Source organism: Serinus canaria, chromosome 3, assembly GCF_022539315.1.
Source record: "Serinus canaria isolate serCan28SL12 chromosome 3, serCan2020, whole genome shotgun sequence".
NCBI lineage: Eukaryota > Metazoa > Chordata > Aves > Passeriformes > Fringillidae > Serinus > Serinus canaria.
In genome coordinates, this window is record NC_066316.1 from 112,338,200 (window position 1) to 112,356,308 (window position 18,109).

An 18,109-nucleotide genomic window follows, 5' to 3' on the forward strand; every position below is an offset into this window, starting at 1 on the left:
CGGGGCGGGCGCGGGCAGGTCCCCGGCGGCCTCTCCCTCATTCGACCTCGGCGAAGATGGCGGCGGCGGTGCGAGCCATCGGCAGCCTCGGCCGCCTCCCGGCCGCCGCCAGGGCCGGCCCGACGCGGCACACCCCGCCCCGCGGTGAGCGAGGGGACGGCGGGGAACGGGAGCGGCTGGCATGCGGTGTCCCCAACGTGAGGGGAGCACCGGGGGATGGGGGCAGTGAGGGGTAAGGGACGGAGATAGCGGAGGGGCACTGAGGGGACACTGAGGGAAAGGGAACGCTGACGGGCAGGGGACAGTGAGAGGGCACTGAAGGGTCGGGGAGCACTGAGAGAGCGAGGACTGGCGCGGGATGGGCCCCACTGAGGAGTTAGTTTTGGGGGGATGGTGAGGAGGCACTTAGAGGTGACGGTAGGGGGGCACTGAGGGGATACGGAGAGCTGGGGAAACAGGGCAGTAAGTGGGCGAGGGCCGGGATGGTGTTGAGGGGGTGAGGAACAGGGTGTCCCAGAGAGAATTTCCCGGTGCTGGAGCAGGGGTTGGGGTGTCCGGGTGTCCCGAAGGGCTCCTCGGGTGGTGTGGCCGTGAGGGCTCTGGGGAGTTCCCAGGGAAGGGTCTGTGAGGACCGGGACTGGGACAGGACATCCCCGGAGTAGCTGTGAGGTGGGAGGTGTCCCTGCATGTGTCTGTGCCCTGCGTTTGTCCCCATGGCTTGGGAGTCACCCAGGGGATCCCTGGCAGGTCCCCAACATCCCCCACGATGCCCCCCCCCCCCAGTCTGTGGTCTCTCGGGGTTATGAGCTCCCATGGGGGTCATCCTGCCATGCCACTCCTTGCACCGGGACACGCTGTGGGAACTTCTGAGCAGTTCTGGGGTGTCCCTGTGACCTGGCACTGAGGGGGGGGACACACCCTCCAGTCAGGATGGTCCCTGCACATGAGCTGAGCCACAGGGAGAGAGTGTCCTTGGGCCCTGACACATGTGCCTGTCCCAGTGCCCCGAGAGCATGCTTGAAAAGGAGAGGGTGTCCCCGTGCCCTTGGCAGTCTGGATCCTGTGGCTGCTCTCCAGGCAGGAAGGGGGATCCCTGTCATCCTTGTGACCCTGTAATCCCACTTGCCTGGGGGAGGGTGTCTGCAGGTGCTCCATGATCCCTCAGCTGAGAGAATCGGGATTGTTCAGCCTGAGGAAGAGGAGGCTCTGGGGAGAACTTAGAGCCTCTTGCAGGGCCTGAAGAGGCTCCAGGAGAGCTGGAGAAGGACTGGGGAACAAGTGCTGGAGGGACAGGACCCAAGGAATGGCTCCCACTGCCAGAGGGCATGGATGGATGGGATCTTGGGAGTGAGGAATTGTTCCCTGGCAGGGTGGGCAGGCCTTGGCACAGGGTGCCCAGCCTGGATCCCTGGCAGTGCCCAAGGCCAGGTTGGACATTGGGGCTGGGAGCACATGGGACAGTGGGAGGTGTCCCTGCCATGGCAGGGGTGACACTGGGTGAACTTTAATGTCCCTTCCCACCTAAACCATCCTGGGATTCAGTGATTCCATGATTTTGTGTGGGGCATCTCCCTTGCCAGCTCAGGCAGGGCTGTGGCTCTCTCCTGCCTCTTCACAGAGCTGCCTTGGTGCTTCCTGGCTACCAAGGCAGGGAGCCTCCAGGAGCCCTGGGAAATCCAAAGGGCCTGGCTGGGAAGCTCTGGACACCTCCTATTTGAGCACTTTGAGGGGCCTCAGAGTCTGGTGTTGATGTTGACCCAAAATCCAGCTGTGTCTCATTTAAACCCAAACCTGGGCTTGGTTCAGAGCTGGACTCAGTGCTCTGAAAGCTCTTTTCCAACATGAGTAATTCCATGGTTCTGGGAGGATGGTGAGCCGTTCCATAGTTCTGGGACCATGGTGAGCAGTTCCATGGTTCTGGGACCGTGGTGAGCAATTCCATGGTTCTGGGACCGTGGTGAGCAATTCCATGGTTCTGGGATTGTGGTGAGCAATTCCATGGTTCTGGGATTGTGGTGAGCAATTCCATGGTTCTGGGATTGTGGTGAGCAATTCCATGGTTCTGGGATTGTGGTGAGCAATTCCATGGTTCTGGGATTGTGGTGAGCAATTCCATGGTTCTGGGATTGTGGTGAGCAGTTCCATGGTTCTGGGAGGATGGTGAGCAGTTTCATGGTTCTGGGACCGTGGTGAGCAATTCCATGGTTCTGGGACCGTGGTGAGCAATTCCATGGTTCTGGGATTATGGTGAGCAGTTCCATGGTTGTGGGATCATGGTGAGCATTTCCATGGTTCTGGGAGGATGGTGAGCAGTTCCATGGTTCTTGGATCGTGGTGAGTAATTCCATGGTTCTGGGAGGATGGTGAGCAGTTCCATGGTTCTTGGATCATGGTGAGTAATTCCATGGTTCTGGGAGGATGGTGAGCAGTTCCATGGTTGTGGGATCATGGTGAGCATTTCCATGGTTCTGGGACCGTGGTGAGCAGTTCCATGGTTGTGGGATGTGGTGAGCAGTTCCATGGTTCTGGGAGGATGGTGTGCAGTTCCATGGTTCTGGGAGGATGGTGAGCAATTCCATGGTTCTGGGAGGATGGTGAGCAATTCCATGGTTCTGGGAGGATGGTGAGCACTTCCATGGTTCTGGGAGGATGATGAGCATTTCCATGTTTGTGGGATCACAACTGTGTTACGTGCAGCCCTGGAGCAGGTCTGTACGTGACAGGGTGCTGCAATCACTGAGGAGGAGACTTGTGGCAACTCCAGGGAGTTCTCAGGCTGCTGCTGGTTGGAATTCTTGTTCTAACTGGTAAAGCTCTTCACAACAAACAGCCCTGGAGCTGCTGTGAGGATGCTGTCCCTGTTCATAATGAATGAATACCCTCGTTCTGCCTTGCAAAGCGTTTGGGAAGTGGATGCAAAGCTCTCGGGGGCAGCCCAAAGGCAGGGAGCAGTCAGGAGCCAGGTGAGCTCCAGGGCTGGCTGTACCTGCTGGGTCACATCCCTGTGCCACCGGGTTCCCAGGGTGGCTTGGGAAGCTCAGTCTGCCAGGAGCTTCCCATCTCACGGGTCACAGCTCCGTGCTCAGGTGGCCTGAGCTTCATCCTGTTCATCCTGCTGGGACTTGGGGGATTCCAGGACTGGAAAAAGGCTTTTCCCTGAGCCATGGAGGCTGTTCCCAGTTCCAGCCATGGGCCACGTCCCGGTGAGTGGAAGGGTGGGAAGTGCTGGACAGGGAGGCAGCTGAGGTAGGAACAGGGAAAGGAGAAAGTGGGAAGGAGCAAGCTGGGCTGTGGGGTGGCTGTTGGCCATTCCCTGGTGCATCCAAAGTCCTGAGGGCACCTGAAGTTTTGGTGTCATGGTGCTGGACAGTCTTTGAGCTGAGGAGTGAGGTTGGAACTGATTTTCAGGGTTTTGACTCTAGAATGAATGATGGGACATGGTGGGAGTCTGAGGCTGGGCTTCTGCTTCCTGCAGCATTTTGGAGGAATTTTCTGGCTCTGGTCATGGCACATTCCCATTGCAGTGCTGAAAGGATCAACACCTAAAGCAGATGTGCAGGGACCATGACAGGGAGCTGCTTTTGCTTCCTGGCAAAAGATGTTTTCCACAAATATGCTGGAGTTGAAATAAACCACTGTCAGGCTGCAGAAACCTCACTCCAGTGTTCACCAGCTGGTACAGAGCTGACAGCACCTCTCCCAGAAGAGTTTATATTCAAGTGGAGTGAGATTTGTGCAGTCATGCCCTTGATTTATTCTTTTTCCTACTTCATCTCTTCTGTTCTGTGAGAATGGAAAGGCAGAGTGGAATTGAAGGCTGAAGGTTTTTCATGGAAGGAATCTGTTGGGGAACTGGTATGGAAAAGGAAAGCCATGTAAAGAACAAAAAACCTGGAATCCCAGACTGGTTTGGCTGGGAGGGATCTTAAAGCTCATCTTGTTCCACACCCCTGCCATGGGCAGGGACAACTTTCACTGTCCCAGCTTGCTGCAAGGATTGAGTGAATTAATTCAGGGAGACAGTTCAGCCCTTGCCATCTCTTTAAAGAGGCTGCATGGCTTTTATTGGGTTAAAATACTGCTGTTAAAGGTGCATGGTGTTCTGCTGGGCAGCATCTCTCACCAGAGGAATTGTTGTCAGCCACACTTGGTTTGTGGGAACTGAATGTTGGTGCTTATTTTCAGGAGTACACAAAGAGTTTAGGGAAATTATTGCTGGGTGGAGCTATCACGTGTGGGTATTAAATATTGCTGAGGAGCTTTGGAGTGGGAACTGCTTCACTCTTTGTTTATAAAATGTTGCTGTGGGCACATGACACACACACAGGCACCCCAGAGCTGTTTGCTGGGACAGCCTGACACAGAATTTCCATCGCCACACCATCACTCTCCATGTCCTGGGCTCAGGAATGGGAGCAAAGGTCAGTCCCTACTGCCAGCACCCCAGACAAGGTGGAAAGGAGGCCAAAGTGCAGCCCTGAGCCCATGTCACGGGGCTGTGGCAGGGGGAGACACCTGTTGGGGAGGCACAGTTTATTCTCCTGGTCTTGGGTTTTTCTCCCTGCTTGCTCCTGGGAATGGGAATGTTTCATTCCTGAAGGCTTTATCAGTGTTGAGCAGAGCCCTCCCCTGGCTAATTGGCTGTGTGCTGGCTGGTGGACAGATGCATGTGGAAGTAAAACTTTTACTGGAATTCAGGCTTAAAGCAGCTTTGGCAGGGATTCAGCCTGGATCTGAGTTTGGGGATCCTCAGGGTCAAGATCAAGGTTGCTTGAATGAAGCTGGGGTTCATTCATGTGCTGAGAGATCATGGGGCCAAACGCAATTTCTGAGCAGAAAAAGGAGATTTACAAGTCAGAAACTTGTGGGCAGAACTTGTTCATTTGTGGTCTGAGCATTCTGAGGGATCTGGAAGAAGACGTTTGTGTGTGCTTTGCATGTCATTAGTGGAGGTGGATACAAGAACTGGAGAGAGACCCTGGACAAGGGCCTGGAGGGACAGAACAGGGGAGAATGGCTCCTCACCTGCAAAGCTGCCCCAGCCCTGGGGATTCCAACAGCACAAGGAGCTGGAGCTGCTGGAGAGAGCCCAGAGGAGGCCCCAGAGCTGCTCCAGGGCTGGAGCCAGGCTGGGAGAGCTGAGGATGCTCACCTGGAGAGGAGAAGGATCCAGGGAGAGCTCAGAGCCCCTGCCAGGGCCTGAAGGGGCTCCAGGAGAGCTGCAGAGGGACTGGGGACAAGGCTTGGAGGGACAGGAGCCAGGGAATGGCTCCCAGTGCCAGAGGGCAGGGCTGGATGGGATCTTGGCAATGAGGAATTGTTCCCTTGCAGGGTGGGCAGGCCCTGGATCCCTGGCAGTGCCCAAGGCCAGACTGGACACTGGGAGCACCTGGGACAGTGGAAGGTGTCCCTGCCATGGCAGGGAGTGGCACTGGATGAGCTTTAAGATCCCTCCCACCCAAACCAGTCTGTGATTCTGAGTATTTTGTTGATAGATGGAGTCAGAATAAATATTTTGCATGGCCCTCCAGTTGTGCCCCCTGAGATCTGTGTGGTCACACTTGGACTGGCCCCATTTGCTGGCACCAGAGTGTGTTTTTACAGAAATACCCTGGACAGTTGTGTTTGCTTTGCAGGGAATTCACCTTGAAGCTCCCCAAAGTGCAGGAAGGTCCCTGGTTTAGCACGTGAAGAGGTTGGATTGAGGATGATCAAGGCCAAGCTCCCTGTGCCCCCTGCTCCATCCCTTGCCAGCTGCTTGGGAAGAGGGATTTCATTTTTGCTGCTCTCAGTTGGGCACTGCTGGCACTGCAGTGTGGGGTCTGTGCTGGAAGGTCTCTGCTGTGACTGCTGGACTCTGGCTGGGCACAGATCAGGCTGTGAGGGGAGGGACTGGCTCATGCCCAGGGTTTCCAAAATCTGTCCTTGGCAGGTCAGGGGAGCTGGGAGAGGCTGAGGCTGCTGAGAATTCCTTTAACACCTCTGACATCTTTTCCTTAGGTTATGCCTGCCGTAACATCTCCACCTCCAGTGCCCTCCAGAGTAAGTGTAAAGCTTTTCTATAAATGCATTTTTTCCTTCAAATCCCTGGAGCAGAGGCTGAGCCCACCCCTGTGTTTGCTTGCAGACAGAACCCACGTCAGCTGTGATATCAAAGGGGATGTTGCTGTCGTGCGCTTCAACACACCAAATTCCAAGGTATTGAAAATTCCCATTTAGGGCTAAGAACTTCCCTAACCTGCAGCCTTACAGAGCTGGGAGCAAAGCAGAAGTAGGAAAAGAAGATTTGGGGATTTTGGTGAGACATCTGGACACGTCTCTTGGAGTACTTTGTGTGTGCTAAGCTATTTTGTTTCTTTCCCAGGCACAAGGTCTTGTTGAGTCCCAAATCTTAAGGAGAGCTTTAAAAAATTTAAATCTTGCTTAGTTCTTGTATTCAAGTCAGTTAAAGAATGTGTCCCTACTTCAGTAATTTGGAATCCATAGGTGCTTTTGATTCTGTTATCATGAACACAGTATAAATAGAACCTAATTCTCACTTTTTAGGTCAATACAGCTGCAGTTGTTCAGGTATCAGGAGGCAGGAACTCTGTGAATGACATCTAAGGAAAACATCTAAAAATGCATTTTGGAGTGAATTTCAGGTGTCATCTCACAGATGGAAATGCTCTTTATGAGCAATGGTAGAGCTTGCAGTAAAGCCTGGTCTTTAAAGCAAAGCAGCTGAGCTGCTCTGATATTATACAAGATACAAAGATTGAACTACTGCTGTGAAAAATCCTGTATTAATTGTAGCAGACCAGGAGGGGTGTTTATATACTCCTTTCATTTGAGGAGCAACAGCAGTCTCAGGTTTGAAATATTCCATTTTATGTGAGGATTTGGTGGTACCTAAAGAACCCAGGATGGATTTGTCCTGCTTTTTGCAGCCTTTCAGTAAAGCTGGAGGGATGTTGTCAGCCTGGTCTGGGGAAGGTGTCCCTGCTCATTGCAGGGGGTTAGATGAGATGACCTTGAAAGGTCCCTTCCATCCCAAACCATTCTGTGATTCTATGATTATATAACAAAAAAAAAAAAAAACAGTTTACAAGTTCATAAAATCAATGTTTGGGGACACAAACCCACTGTTGGGTAGGTTAAAGAGGTACTCCCTAATTAAAGATGACCTGCTGCAGGGTTTTATCCAGGAGTGGGTTTTGTGCTGGGGCAGGGCTGAAGTAACTTGCAGCAGGTGTGGGCTCCAGGTGAGCTCCTGCTGAGGTGCTGCTCTGCTCCCAGGTGAACACCCTGTCCAAGCAGCTGAGTGCAGAGTTCACCGACGTCATGAACGAGATCTGGGCCAACGAGGCTGTGAAGAGCGCCGTGCTCATCTCCTCCAAGCCAGGCTCTTTCATTGCTGGAGCAGATCTCAAGTAAGCACAGAGCTTCAGGAGCTGCTGGAGCTGTCCTTCAAACCCAGCAGTTTGTCCCTGACACTTCCCTGGGGTGAGGCAACGGCTGGGAGTGAAATCTCCATGCTCAGGATTTCAGAGTTGCTGGATTGAAGTGAGGATCTGAGCAAAGAGGGACATGGCGAGTCCCTAAACCCCTCCTGGCTGTGGCAGTTGGTCACTCCTTCCTGCAGCCAAGGAAACCCATCCTGGCTCTAGGCTGGGCATTGTCCTTGGACACAACAAGAGGGGATAATTCACATGCAGGACTCGTTTGAGCTGGGTTGGAGAACCTGGCAGCCTTCCAGCCTGGCCCCTCATTTGGGCAGGGTTTGGCACTCTGCCCTGTGCTGAGCAGCCTCCCAGGCTCCCTGGGTAACTTTTCCAGGGTGTGGGATGATCCTGTGGGTGCCCACTGGGACCTGGAATGTCATTGGCTCCTACTCTTGACACTGACAGGACAGAATAATTGCTTAAAGACATTAAAAGCCAGAATGCTCTGAGGAAAGAAGGTAAATTTAAAATAGACCCTCCAAAACTGTGTTGCACTTTTGGCTGGCTTTGTCCAGGGACAGAGACTCACTCCCCGTTCAGGAGGAAAGGAGGTGAACAGATCAAAGGCCAGGCTGTGGTCAAGAGGTGTCTCCTGGCCTCAGCACCTCCAGCATCCCAAATTACTGCTGCCTGGCAAAGGCTGTGAGCCTCCAGGAGAATAATTAACACAGGGAGGCTCTAATTGGCACTGTGGCATCAGAGCCATCTGCTCCTCTTAGAGTGATTCTGGGCTCTTTCCTCCACCCTTCCTGGCAAGTGCTTTGAGGCTTCCTATGACTCTTCCTCCTCTCCCAAAGGCTTCCAGAGCCCTGGGATCACAAGGGATCCCATTCAGTGCCTCAGGAAAACCCCATGTCAGCATGCAGGGCCTGACCCTGCTGGGATTAGTTAGCCTCCCTGTATTGCCTAATCCAAAACTGGGGCCTAAACAGCTCTTGCCTGCCTGTCAGGCACTGGAGATCATGGGAGAACAGGGACAAACTCATCAAAACCTCTCATTTTCCTACTGTTTTGTCAGGAAAGCTGACAAAAAAGATGCTTTTCCCATCCTCATCCACCTCTCTCCTTCCCTCAGCATGCTTGAAGCCTGCAAGACTGCTCAGGAAGTGACTCAGCTCTCTCAGGATGGACAGAAGATGCTGGAAAAGATTGAGCAGTCTCCAAAGCCTGTCGTTGCTGCCATCAGTGGCAGCTGCCTGGGAGGAGGGCTGGAGGTACTGGACCATCCTGGGGCTCACAGCAGGAGGGGGAGCTGACACTGCTGCTGCTCTGGTTCCCCAAATGGTGCAGGCAGGACTGGTACTGTGAGATGAATTTGGGAGATGATGAGGGCTCATTACATCATGTAAATGAGTTTGTGGCAAGTTAATGGCTTGCTTGTGCTTCAGGGCTCTGCCATGCGAGTTCTGCTGCTGCTGTGGAAAGAGAGCAAATCAAATCTGAAGCTGTGTGGGCCAGGCTAGTATTTAGATGAGTGTCCAAGGGCAAACTGCCTGTTTCCAGCAGGCACTGGATCTGCATCAATGCTGCTGGCAGAGTGCAGCCTGGAAATTGCTGCTTTGCAGATGAAGTGAGCCTTGTATCCCAGCAACTTCCATTCTTTGTGGGGCTGCTGTGAGAGGGGTGAGTGTGGGGACCCAGCCAGGCTCCACCCTGCCTGCAGCTCCACTCCAGCACCTTGGCTGGATTTCCTGCCTTGTAATCTCCATCCAGGGTTTTGTAAACTGCATGGCTCTGCTAATTCCTGGAGCAGAGTTGTTACTAAAACAGTGTTATCTTGGAATGGACTCTCTTCAGTTTGTACTGATTTCTCAATACTTTTTTTTATACCCACTGTGTTGACTCATCTGGACTTGGCAGTCCAGGGATAAACCAGCAATCATGGCTGATCTGTAGATGGGACTGTGCTCTTGGTGAATTAGTGCATTGATTAAGCCCTTGATGGTCTAGGTGAGATTAAAAATCAGCTTGGGAGTTTGATGTTCATCTCAGCAACCTGGGCTCATTGTGGCTATAAACAGCCAAATTTGCTAACTCTCAAAAAACAATTCACTTCTAAGCAAGTTTCAAGTGGGAAAGTTTATCCAGGCAATTTTAACTCCAGCCTGAGAACCACAGATCTGTTTTAGAGGAATGAATACAGCTAAAGATAAGCTAAGGATATCTGGGTATCCTGGGCTGATCCCCCAGTGTGGGCAGCAGGAGAGGGGGGATTGTCATGACCTGGTGACACTCCTGCTTGCTGTCATCCGCCAGAAGCCATCAGTGAGCACAGAGGGAATTTGGGCAGTTGGTGAAGGAATTGGGGCAGGGTGATGAGGAAAGCTGAGGCAGTGTGTGGGAGAGAGCTGTGTGGTGGGTGCCTGGTTCTTCTGTTGTTTTTCACAGGGAAACTTTTCCTTGTCTCTTCCATTTTAAGGTTGCCATTGCCTGTCACTACAGAGTAGCAACAAAGGACAGGAAAACAGTCTTGGGAACACCTGAAGTGCTGCTGGGTCTCCTGCCTGGAGCAGGGGGTACTCAGAGGCTGCCAAAGATGGTGAGTAAGAGGAAAACTTAACCCCGTGGCCCTTTCTGCCTGGCAAATTCCCACTCTGGAATCTTCTTTCTGCCCTTTCTAGGTGGGACTTCCTGCTGCCTTTGACATGATGCTGACTGGGAGGAACATCCGTGCAGACAGAGCCAAGAAGATGGGGCTGGTTGACCAGCTGGTGGAACCACTAGGTCAGACACAGAGTCCCTCAGTTCCTTGATTTGCTGCTGCCTGTCAGGGAACCTCTCCCCTCACCAAAATGTGTGGAGAGGTCTTGTCCTGCTCTGCAGGGCAGCAGAAATCCCTGTTCCAACCTTACAAGCACAGGGACCTTGAAATGTGAGGCTGCTGCAGAAGCTGAGTGAACAGGAGAGGTCAGCATGGAGGGCAGGCCTGCTGGCTCTCCTCCTTAAGCTAATTATCCAGATAAGAGCCCACATTGCTCATTGATCATGTCAGAGGACAGATTGCAGCCCCTAATGGAAGGACAATAGATGAGTGATGGCTGTGTTTCTGCAGCCTGCAGATGGTAATCCCTGACAGGAGCTGCAGCAGGCAGCCCCCATGGCTTAGGCACTCAGAATTGCCAGCTGGCTGTCAGCTGGGGGGTGAAATTCCCTCCAAACTGCAGGATTCCAAGTGTTGCTGAATCATGTCTTGCTCCCAGAGTTCTTTCACTAGGACAGCTTTCTTGGAAGGTGACTAAATAGAGGAGCTTGAGGACTAAACCCTCCAGAGCCTCTGAAGCGGAGTCATCAGCCCCTCTCAGGAGTTAGAATGGAAGCCACTGCTCCAGCTGGCACTGCCATGGAGTTAGAGGGTGCTGGGCATGGTTTCCTCAAGCACAGCATAGCCAGAACACACTGGTGGTGCTGAAGAAAATAAAATTAATAAAAAGCTCCTGCTGCCCACCCTGAGCAGTGCCAGGGAAGCCCTGGTGTCCATGCTGTCCCACATGGCCAGTGCTCAGCTGGATCATGGGATGGTCTGGATTGGAAGGGACCTTAAAGCTCATCCATGGCAGGGGCAGAGACACCTCCCACTGTCCCAGGGTGTTCCCATCCCCAATGTCCAGCCTGGCCTTGGGCACTGCCAGGGATCCAGGGGCAGCCCCAGCTGCTCTGGGCACCCTGTGCCAGGGCCTGCCCACCCTGCCAGGGAACAATTCCTCATTCCCAAGATCCCACCCAGCCCTGCCCTCTGGCACTGGGAGCCATTCCCTGGCTCCTGTCCCTCTGTCCCTTGTCCCCAGTCCCTCTCCATCCTTCCTGTCAGCTCCTCCAGGTGCTGGAAGGCTGCAGTTGGGTCACCCCAGAACTTTCTCTTCTCCAGGCTGAACAATCCCAATTCTCCCAGCCTGTCTTACAGCAGAGCTGCTCCATCCCTCTGGTCACCTTGGAGCCTCCTCTGGGCTCTCTCCAGCAGCTCCACATCCCTGTGCTGCTGCCCAGGGCTGGGGCAGCTCTGCAGGTGGGCTCTCACCTGGGCACGGGGGTCACAGGGGCAGAATCCCCCCTCTCCTGCTGCCCACACTGGGGGATCAGCCCAGGATACCCAGATATCCTTAGCTTATCTTTAGCTGTATTCATTCCTCTAAAACAGATCTGTGGTTCTCAGGCTGGAGTTAAAATTGCCTGGATAAACTTTCCCACTTGATACTTGCTTAGAAGTGAATTGGTTTTTAAGAGTTAGCAAATGTGGCTGTTTATAGCCACAATGAGCTCAGTTTGCTGAAAGAGAACGTGAGCTTTCTGAGGAGCTGCTGGGAATCCTGGCTCAGCCCAGAGAAGCACGTAGGAGGAACACAGAAATACAAACTACATGCAAACATTGGATGTGTTCCTTGTTATCCAAACAACAGCCAGTGCCAGGAGGGCTCCTGTTCACTCTGTCTCTGGGGAAAGCAGCTCTACCTGGGGTGATGCTTTAACTGATGACAGAAAGCTTGCAGGGAGACGCACACCATCAATCAGGAGGCAATTTCAGGGCATGCAATCAGTTCTCCTTCAGCAGGGAGCTCTGCAGCATTCCCTGGATCCAATTCTGGCATGTGCCATTTATAAAAGAAAAGAAAGCAGATGGGAGTGCACAGCTCAGGGCTCCTGGGTTAGGACACAGCAAAACTAGGAATTAACTGCAGGTAAAGCAAACCCACATACTGGGGTCAGCCACTCAGTGTGAATGGTTCTCACAGCTCAGACTTTGAAACAAACAGCAGTTTTCTTCTGCTGGAGTATCAGAATCCAGCTCTTGTTAATGTATCCAAGCTACCAGAAAGGCGAAATCAGGGATTGACATCTTGTAGCACATCAGGTTATAAAGCTGAAGGTCTCAGCCTGGAATGGTGAAAAGAGAATTTGGAAGCTGGTGAAGTCTGAGCTCTGAACTCCCAAATATTCTTGGGTTTCCAGTGAATTCTCTAAAACCCCCTGGGCATTGCTGAAATGTAGATTATGCAGCAGCTCCAAGCTGTATTTTGTCTGCTGCCTGTAAAATCAACTATGTTTTGCTTGGCCTGTTTTTCCTTGGACTGGCTCTGACATTCTGCCAGGGCAGGAGGAAAACTTCCACAGGGAGCTTCCCTGAGCTGTCAGAGTGTTTGTGCTGCTTTATCTCCTTGCTGAGAGACTCCCTGAGCAGGGAGCAGCTTCTGGGGTCTGCTGGGTGAAAACCCTCACGTTGTTACATAGAGAGGTGAAACAAAGAGGCCACAGAGCTGCTCCAAGGGTTGGAGCCCCTCTGCCATGGAGCCAGGCTGGCAGAGCTGGGGGTGCTCATCTGGAGAGGAGAAGGATCCAGGGAGAACTCAGAGCCCCTGCCAGGGCCTGAAGGGGCTCCAGGAGAGCTGCAGAGGGACTGGGGACAAGGCCTGGAGGGACAGGAGCCAGGGAATGGCTCCCAGTGCCAGAGGGCAGGGCTGGATGGGATCTTGGGAATGAGGAATTGTTCCCTGGCAGGGTGGGCAGGCCCTGGCACAGGGTGCCCAGAGCAGCTGGGGCTGCCCCTGGATCCCTGGCACTGCCCAAAGCCAGGTTGGACATTGGGACACCCTGGGACAGTGGGAGGTGTCCCTTCCATGGCAGGGGAGGGTTATATGACTTTTAACATCCCCTTCCCAACCAAAAAATTCTGAGTTTCTGTTATTAAAACCTTACAGCTGAGGGCTTCAGCCTTTTGTGAGGAGAACAGTAGGAGATGACATAGGAGGCAGTTTCTGATTTTGGATTTTACCTGTCTCCTCTGTTGGGGTGTCTGTGGGGTGTTTCCTTAGCTCTGAGGGCTCTGCAGTATCTGGGTGTGTTTGGAGCAGTTTGGGTGAAGGTAAATGCCCTGCCCAGCTGCAGGGTTGTAATCTCCCCAGGTTTGTTCAGCCCAAAGTTGCATATTTAGCTCCAAGGTCTACTTGGTGACCCTGTGCAGCTTCACCAGGCACTGCTCTGTCATTAATGACTCAGAGTTTGCCTCTGGCAGCCTCTCACAGCTGCCTGATCAGCCCTGCACTGTGTCCTCCTGTCCTGATGATGCAGTTGTCTGGAAATGAGGATTCCTGTGCTTGGAAATTGTGCAACCCACCCTCAGAGGCTGCTAAAACTGGTTTTGTGGTGGCTTGCTTCATTGTGGGGCAGCTTTAAGTTGGGCCAGGTGTTAACAGTAGCTAAAGCAAGAGGGAGGTTTCCTGCACTGAGTTCAAAGGTTGGGGTTGGTTGGACATTGGCTCCAGTACAGAGGTTTCCAGGGATTCTGCACTCCCAAAATGCTGGCTGTGTGTTTAACAGCTCAGTGTTGGCACAGCGTGGTGGGGCACACGTGTTCCACAGAGGGGAGAGGGAGGGGAGGCAGAACACCTCAGCTCCCTCAGGATTCGGGGTGCCTGCAGTTCTGTCAAGTGGAAGGTTTGAGAAATAAATGGCACAGGTGGCAAAAAGATGGTCAGGAGCTGAGGACACCTGCAGAGAGGTCATGGAACCGCTGTCCTTGGAGGTGTCCAGAAGGCCCCTGAGCCTGATCTGATTGCAGAGTTGGATGTAACTTGGCCCTGCTCCCACAGGGAGCTGCCATTCCAGCATTTCTGCACAATGCCCTGTGTATAAATCCCTTGGAGCCCTCATATGGTTCCTGCTGAGCCTTCTCACTGTTGGTCATAACCCAGAAAAGCCAAACAGGAGCAGGGAATGGAGTGGGAGCAGTTCAAAGGCCCATCATGTTTTGTCTGCTCCTGGTTTCCCTGCATCCAAAGGCCAATCACATTGTGTCTGCTCCTGGTTTCCCTGCACCCTCATCCCTTAGGGATAACCTGTGCTGTGTTCTCTGCTCTCCCCAGGGCCAGGACTGAAGACTCCTGAAGCGAGAACAATCGAGTACCTGGAGGAGGTGGCCGTTGGCTTTGCCAGGGGCCTGGCCAACAAGACTGTGTCTGCCAAGAGATCCAGAGGGCTCATGCAGAGTAAGTCAGCATGGAGAAATCCCAGGGGATAGCAGTGAGTGTAATCCAGCTTGGCTTCTCTAGGATGTGTTCGTGCTCCTACTTAATTCCATTTAAAAGCAACTTATTTCACCTTGGAGTCATCTCTTGAGCAATGTGGGGTGGTAGAGAAAACATTGCCCTGCAGATCTGGGCTTTGGCAAAGCTGGATGTGGTGGCTCCTGAGGTTGCTGGAAGGGAGGCAGGCCCTGAGGAGTGAGAGGCAGCAGGTACCTCCAGGGACTGTCCATGTGCAAAGTTTTGGTGGCAAGTTCTGTACCAAGCTGGTGAATTCAAGTGGGAAGAGGTACAAGGGACTGCTCCATGCTGATCCTTGATAGCACAGCTCAGAAATGGGGATATCTGGGGAATTCTGCTTCCCAGGGCTCAGGGTGTCACCTGTTGTGTTTGGAGGACACTTCAGCCCTCAGTGAGACTTGTCCATGGAATAATCCAGAAACCCTCTGAGCAGCCCCTGCTGCCTGTGCCCGGGTTTCAGGTACACGTTTCTAGTGCAGATATTCACATTTGTATTCCTTTACCATCCTGGCAGGCTGGCTGTGCACAGCACTGTGCTGACCCCTGTTCTCTCCCACCTTGCAGGGCTGACAGACTATGCCATGGCTCTTCCCTTCGTCAGGCAGCAAGTTTACAAGACAGTGGAGAGCAAAGTTCAAAAGCAAACCAAAGGGCTGTACCCTGCTCCTCTGAAGATCATTGAGGTAACTCCCCTGTGAGGTGGGAGGAGCTGCAGGGCAGGTGGATCTGTGGGAGAATGTGGGACAGGCAGAGGGAAGGTGATCCTTCCTCTGAGTCAAGCCAACATCCTGATCCTCACAGAGATCAGTCCTGAGGAGTGCTGGCTGTGGGGTGGAATTCAGAATCACTGCTCCAGATATGATCACCAGTTCATGGGTGCTGGTACCAGTGAGGGGTAGAGCAGGAATCCCAGCTGAGGGAAGGCTTAGCTGGAATATTTTGTCCATGAGACTTTCAGCTGCAGTTTTCCCAGGTTTTCCATACAGTCTCTGAACAGTTCAGGAGACCTTTTTGACACCATAAAAATAGAAATTGTTATAATTTTCACAGCACTGACTACATATTAGTATACATAAAGTATTCACTTTAATACTTTAGCTTTTTAACTTTATCATTAATACTTTATTACATAAAGTATTAACTTTATTAGTCCCCTCTGTTACACAGACATCCTGTTACACTCTGTGAATGAATTCTTACTGTAAAATGACTTTTCACTACTGAATTTGTTGCCAAAACTTCTCTAAAACCTGTGAAGGATTTGGAGAGCAGTGACATTACAGGAGCACAGTTCCTAAAACCAAAAGGAATGGCTAAAATTTAACCTGGTGGTTAACTCCTCACCTGTCCTGTGCTAGAAGGACAGGGTGACACAGCTCTGCTAAGAGCAGCAGGGACAGGACTCAGGGGGTCTGAAATATGCCTCGAATTTTGGGAAAGGGTTACTGGAGACAACAGGGAATCCTGTTAAATTGTGTGTTTGAACTGTGCTGTGTCTTTTCTGCTTTTGGATTAGGTCGTAAAAACTGGTCTGGATCAGGGGAGAGATGCTGGATACCTCATTGAAGCCCAGGTAAGGAGAGGAGATCCTGGCAGGGATCAGGTCCTGGTGTGGTGCCTTAAGGAGGTGGAACAGAGGCTAGACAGAGTTAAAAGGAATAAAGAGGATATTTATTGAAGTGCCTTCAAAGGCCCCACCCTGGCAATGCCCACATGGCTCCAAGATGGGAGCAAAAGAGGACTTGGTCATGAGATCTCACACTTTTATAAGTTTTAGTCCATTTGCATATAGGAGTTGACTGCCCAATTAATAGCTTCAAATGGTGAAGTTTCATCCTCCTTGCTTGTTTGCTTGCCTGCCCTCCTCTTTTCATGTTGTTTATGCTTTGGGCCTGAAGTTTGAAGAGATTGTCCTTGAATCTCCAGCTGGAAGAGGATTGTTTTGTCTTCACCACCCTGTGAAAAGATCCTAGTGACACTTAATATAAAGCTAAAAGCTGCACACCAAAACAGAACAGAAAAACTTAAACCCAAGGTATCAGGTGTGGTCAGGACCTGTGTTTACCCCACCAAGGGTTCATCACAGCCTGCTGCTGTCCCATCCCACGCCCTGCCATGGCAGAGACACCTTCCCCTACCCCAGGCTGCTCCAAGCCCCATCCAGCCTGGCCTTGGGCACTTGCAGGGGTGGGGGAGCCTCAACACAAAGCACTCACAGGCAGGGCCAGTGTGGTGAGTGATGCTGCTCCTCCTGGATGGGCAGAGCTGAGGTTCCACACTCCCCTCTAGGAGCTGGCTGGAGATCTTTCATCTCTCACTCATCTGACCATGCTGGCACGTGGGCCTCGTGTCCTAAACATCCAGTCCTGCTTGGGCTTTGCTGGGACACAGGGAAACTGGATTAGAGTTTAACTGAGGGTGTAGGACAGACTGTGGTGGGCAGGTCCCAGGCTGGAGCAGGCAGGTGTCCTCCCCAGCAGCTTGTGTGTGCCCCCTTTATCCCCCACACACACAGAGTCTTTGTTTTCCTCAACCATCCTCATCCCTCCACTTCTCTGCCATAATAAACAACCTATCCCTAATTATTTTTTCCTCACTGGTCCTTGTTTTGCCACAGTTGTGCTCAAATTTGTTATTTCTGGTGCCACAGAGGCAATTCTGGCTGTGCCCAGACTCACAGGTGGGCTTAGCTGGGCACTGCCAGCTCTACAAGATTGAGTCCCCAGCAGCCCCACGTGTCCATCTGATTATCTCTGTATTTGGGTCATCCCCAAGGTCATTGCCCCTTAAATGCTGGTGAAATCCATCCACATCCCACTTCCCTGATGTGCTTTGTAACTCTTTTTGCTCCCTTTTGGTGCCAAGGCCTGGTCTGAGCTGTAGCTGTCACCTTAGCAGTGCCCTCCTGGCTGTGCCCCATCCCTGCTGGTTGTGCATTCCAGCCATGTTTGGGCTGGTGCTGAATAAAAGCCTTGGGGAATAAAAGCCTCTGATCCTTACAGCAAAGAATGAATGGGTTTTCCCCCCCAGAACAGCAGCAGGATGGAGATCTTCCCAGAACTCCTGAAGAATAATAAGTGTCAGTGTTGTGGCTTTTTTATTGCCTCACTTTCTCCCCCAGGACAGGAGTTTGCAGATTCTCTTCTAGGCTTTGATTTGGGTATTTTTAACTGACAAGCCAGTGGTGAAGGAAAGTGCAGCCTGTTCCAGACCTCATTCCCTGCTTTTTCTTAGCAGACTTGGCTCAGACAACTTTTGTTTTGTGTGTGCTTGTGCTTTGTGTTCCTCAGAACATTCCTGCTGAGTGCTGGGAGGTTATGCAGGCCTTTGATTTTGTTACCTCTGATCCTCTGAAAATAGGATCAGGCTGCTGCTGTCAGAGAGAACTGACCTGTTTGTAAGAATTTTGGTTAAAGCCTGAGGATGGGGTGCTTCCACCTGGATCTGTGGGAACAGGGACCCTGATTAATGTGGGATGAATGTGGGGAAGGAAAGGTCTCATGTCAAGGGAGTCCAGTCCTGTCACTGAGGAGCTGGAATCACCACATCCCAGAATGGCTTGAGTGGGAAGGAACCTTAAAGCCCATCCAG

General features: G+C 52.2%; 2 protein-coding genes across 3 annotated transcripts in view; one reads left to right on the forward strand and one right to left on the reverse strand.

The window, feature by feature from the left end:
* Positions 1-18,109, reverse strand: part of RAB10 (RAB10, member RAS oncogene family) — a 112,382-nt gene that overhangs the window by 24,664 nt on the left and 69,609 nt on the right. The window lies entirely within an intron of this gene.
* HADHA (hydroxyacyl-CoA dehydrogenase trifunctional multienzyme complex subunit alpha) overlaps positions 30-18,109 on the forward strand; it is a 27,155-nt gene continuing 9,075 nt past the window's right edge. The window contains exons 1-10 of one of the 2 annotated variants that reach the window (XM_050972793.1): positions 30-144; positions 6,001-6,042; positions 6,128-6,198; positions 7,279-7,412; positions 8,560-8,698; positions 9,904-10,023; positions 10,106-10,208; positions 14,339-14,461; positions 15,083-15,201; positions 16,035-16,091. In XM_050972793.1, coding sequence (XP_050828750.1) covers positions 57-144; positions 6,001-6,042; positions 6,128-6,198; positions 7,279-7,412; positions 8,560-8,698; positions 9,904-10,023; positions 10,106-10,208; positions 14,339-14,461; positions 15,083-15,201; positions 16,035-16,091 — 996 coding nt within the window. In that variant the 5' untranslated portion in view covers positions 30-56. Of the gene's footprint in view, positions 145-3,042; positions 3,204-6,000; positions 6,043-6,127; positions 6,199-7,278; positions 7,413-8,559; positions 8,699-9,903; positions 10,024-10,105; positions 10,209-14,338; positions 14,462-15,082; positions 15,202-16,034; positions 16,092-18,109 lie in introns of those variants that run through there. The other variant, XM_050972794.1, reaches the window with a different exon arrangement.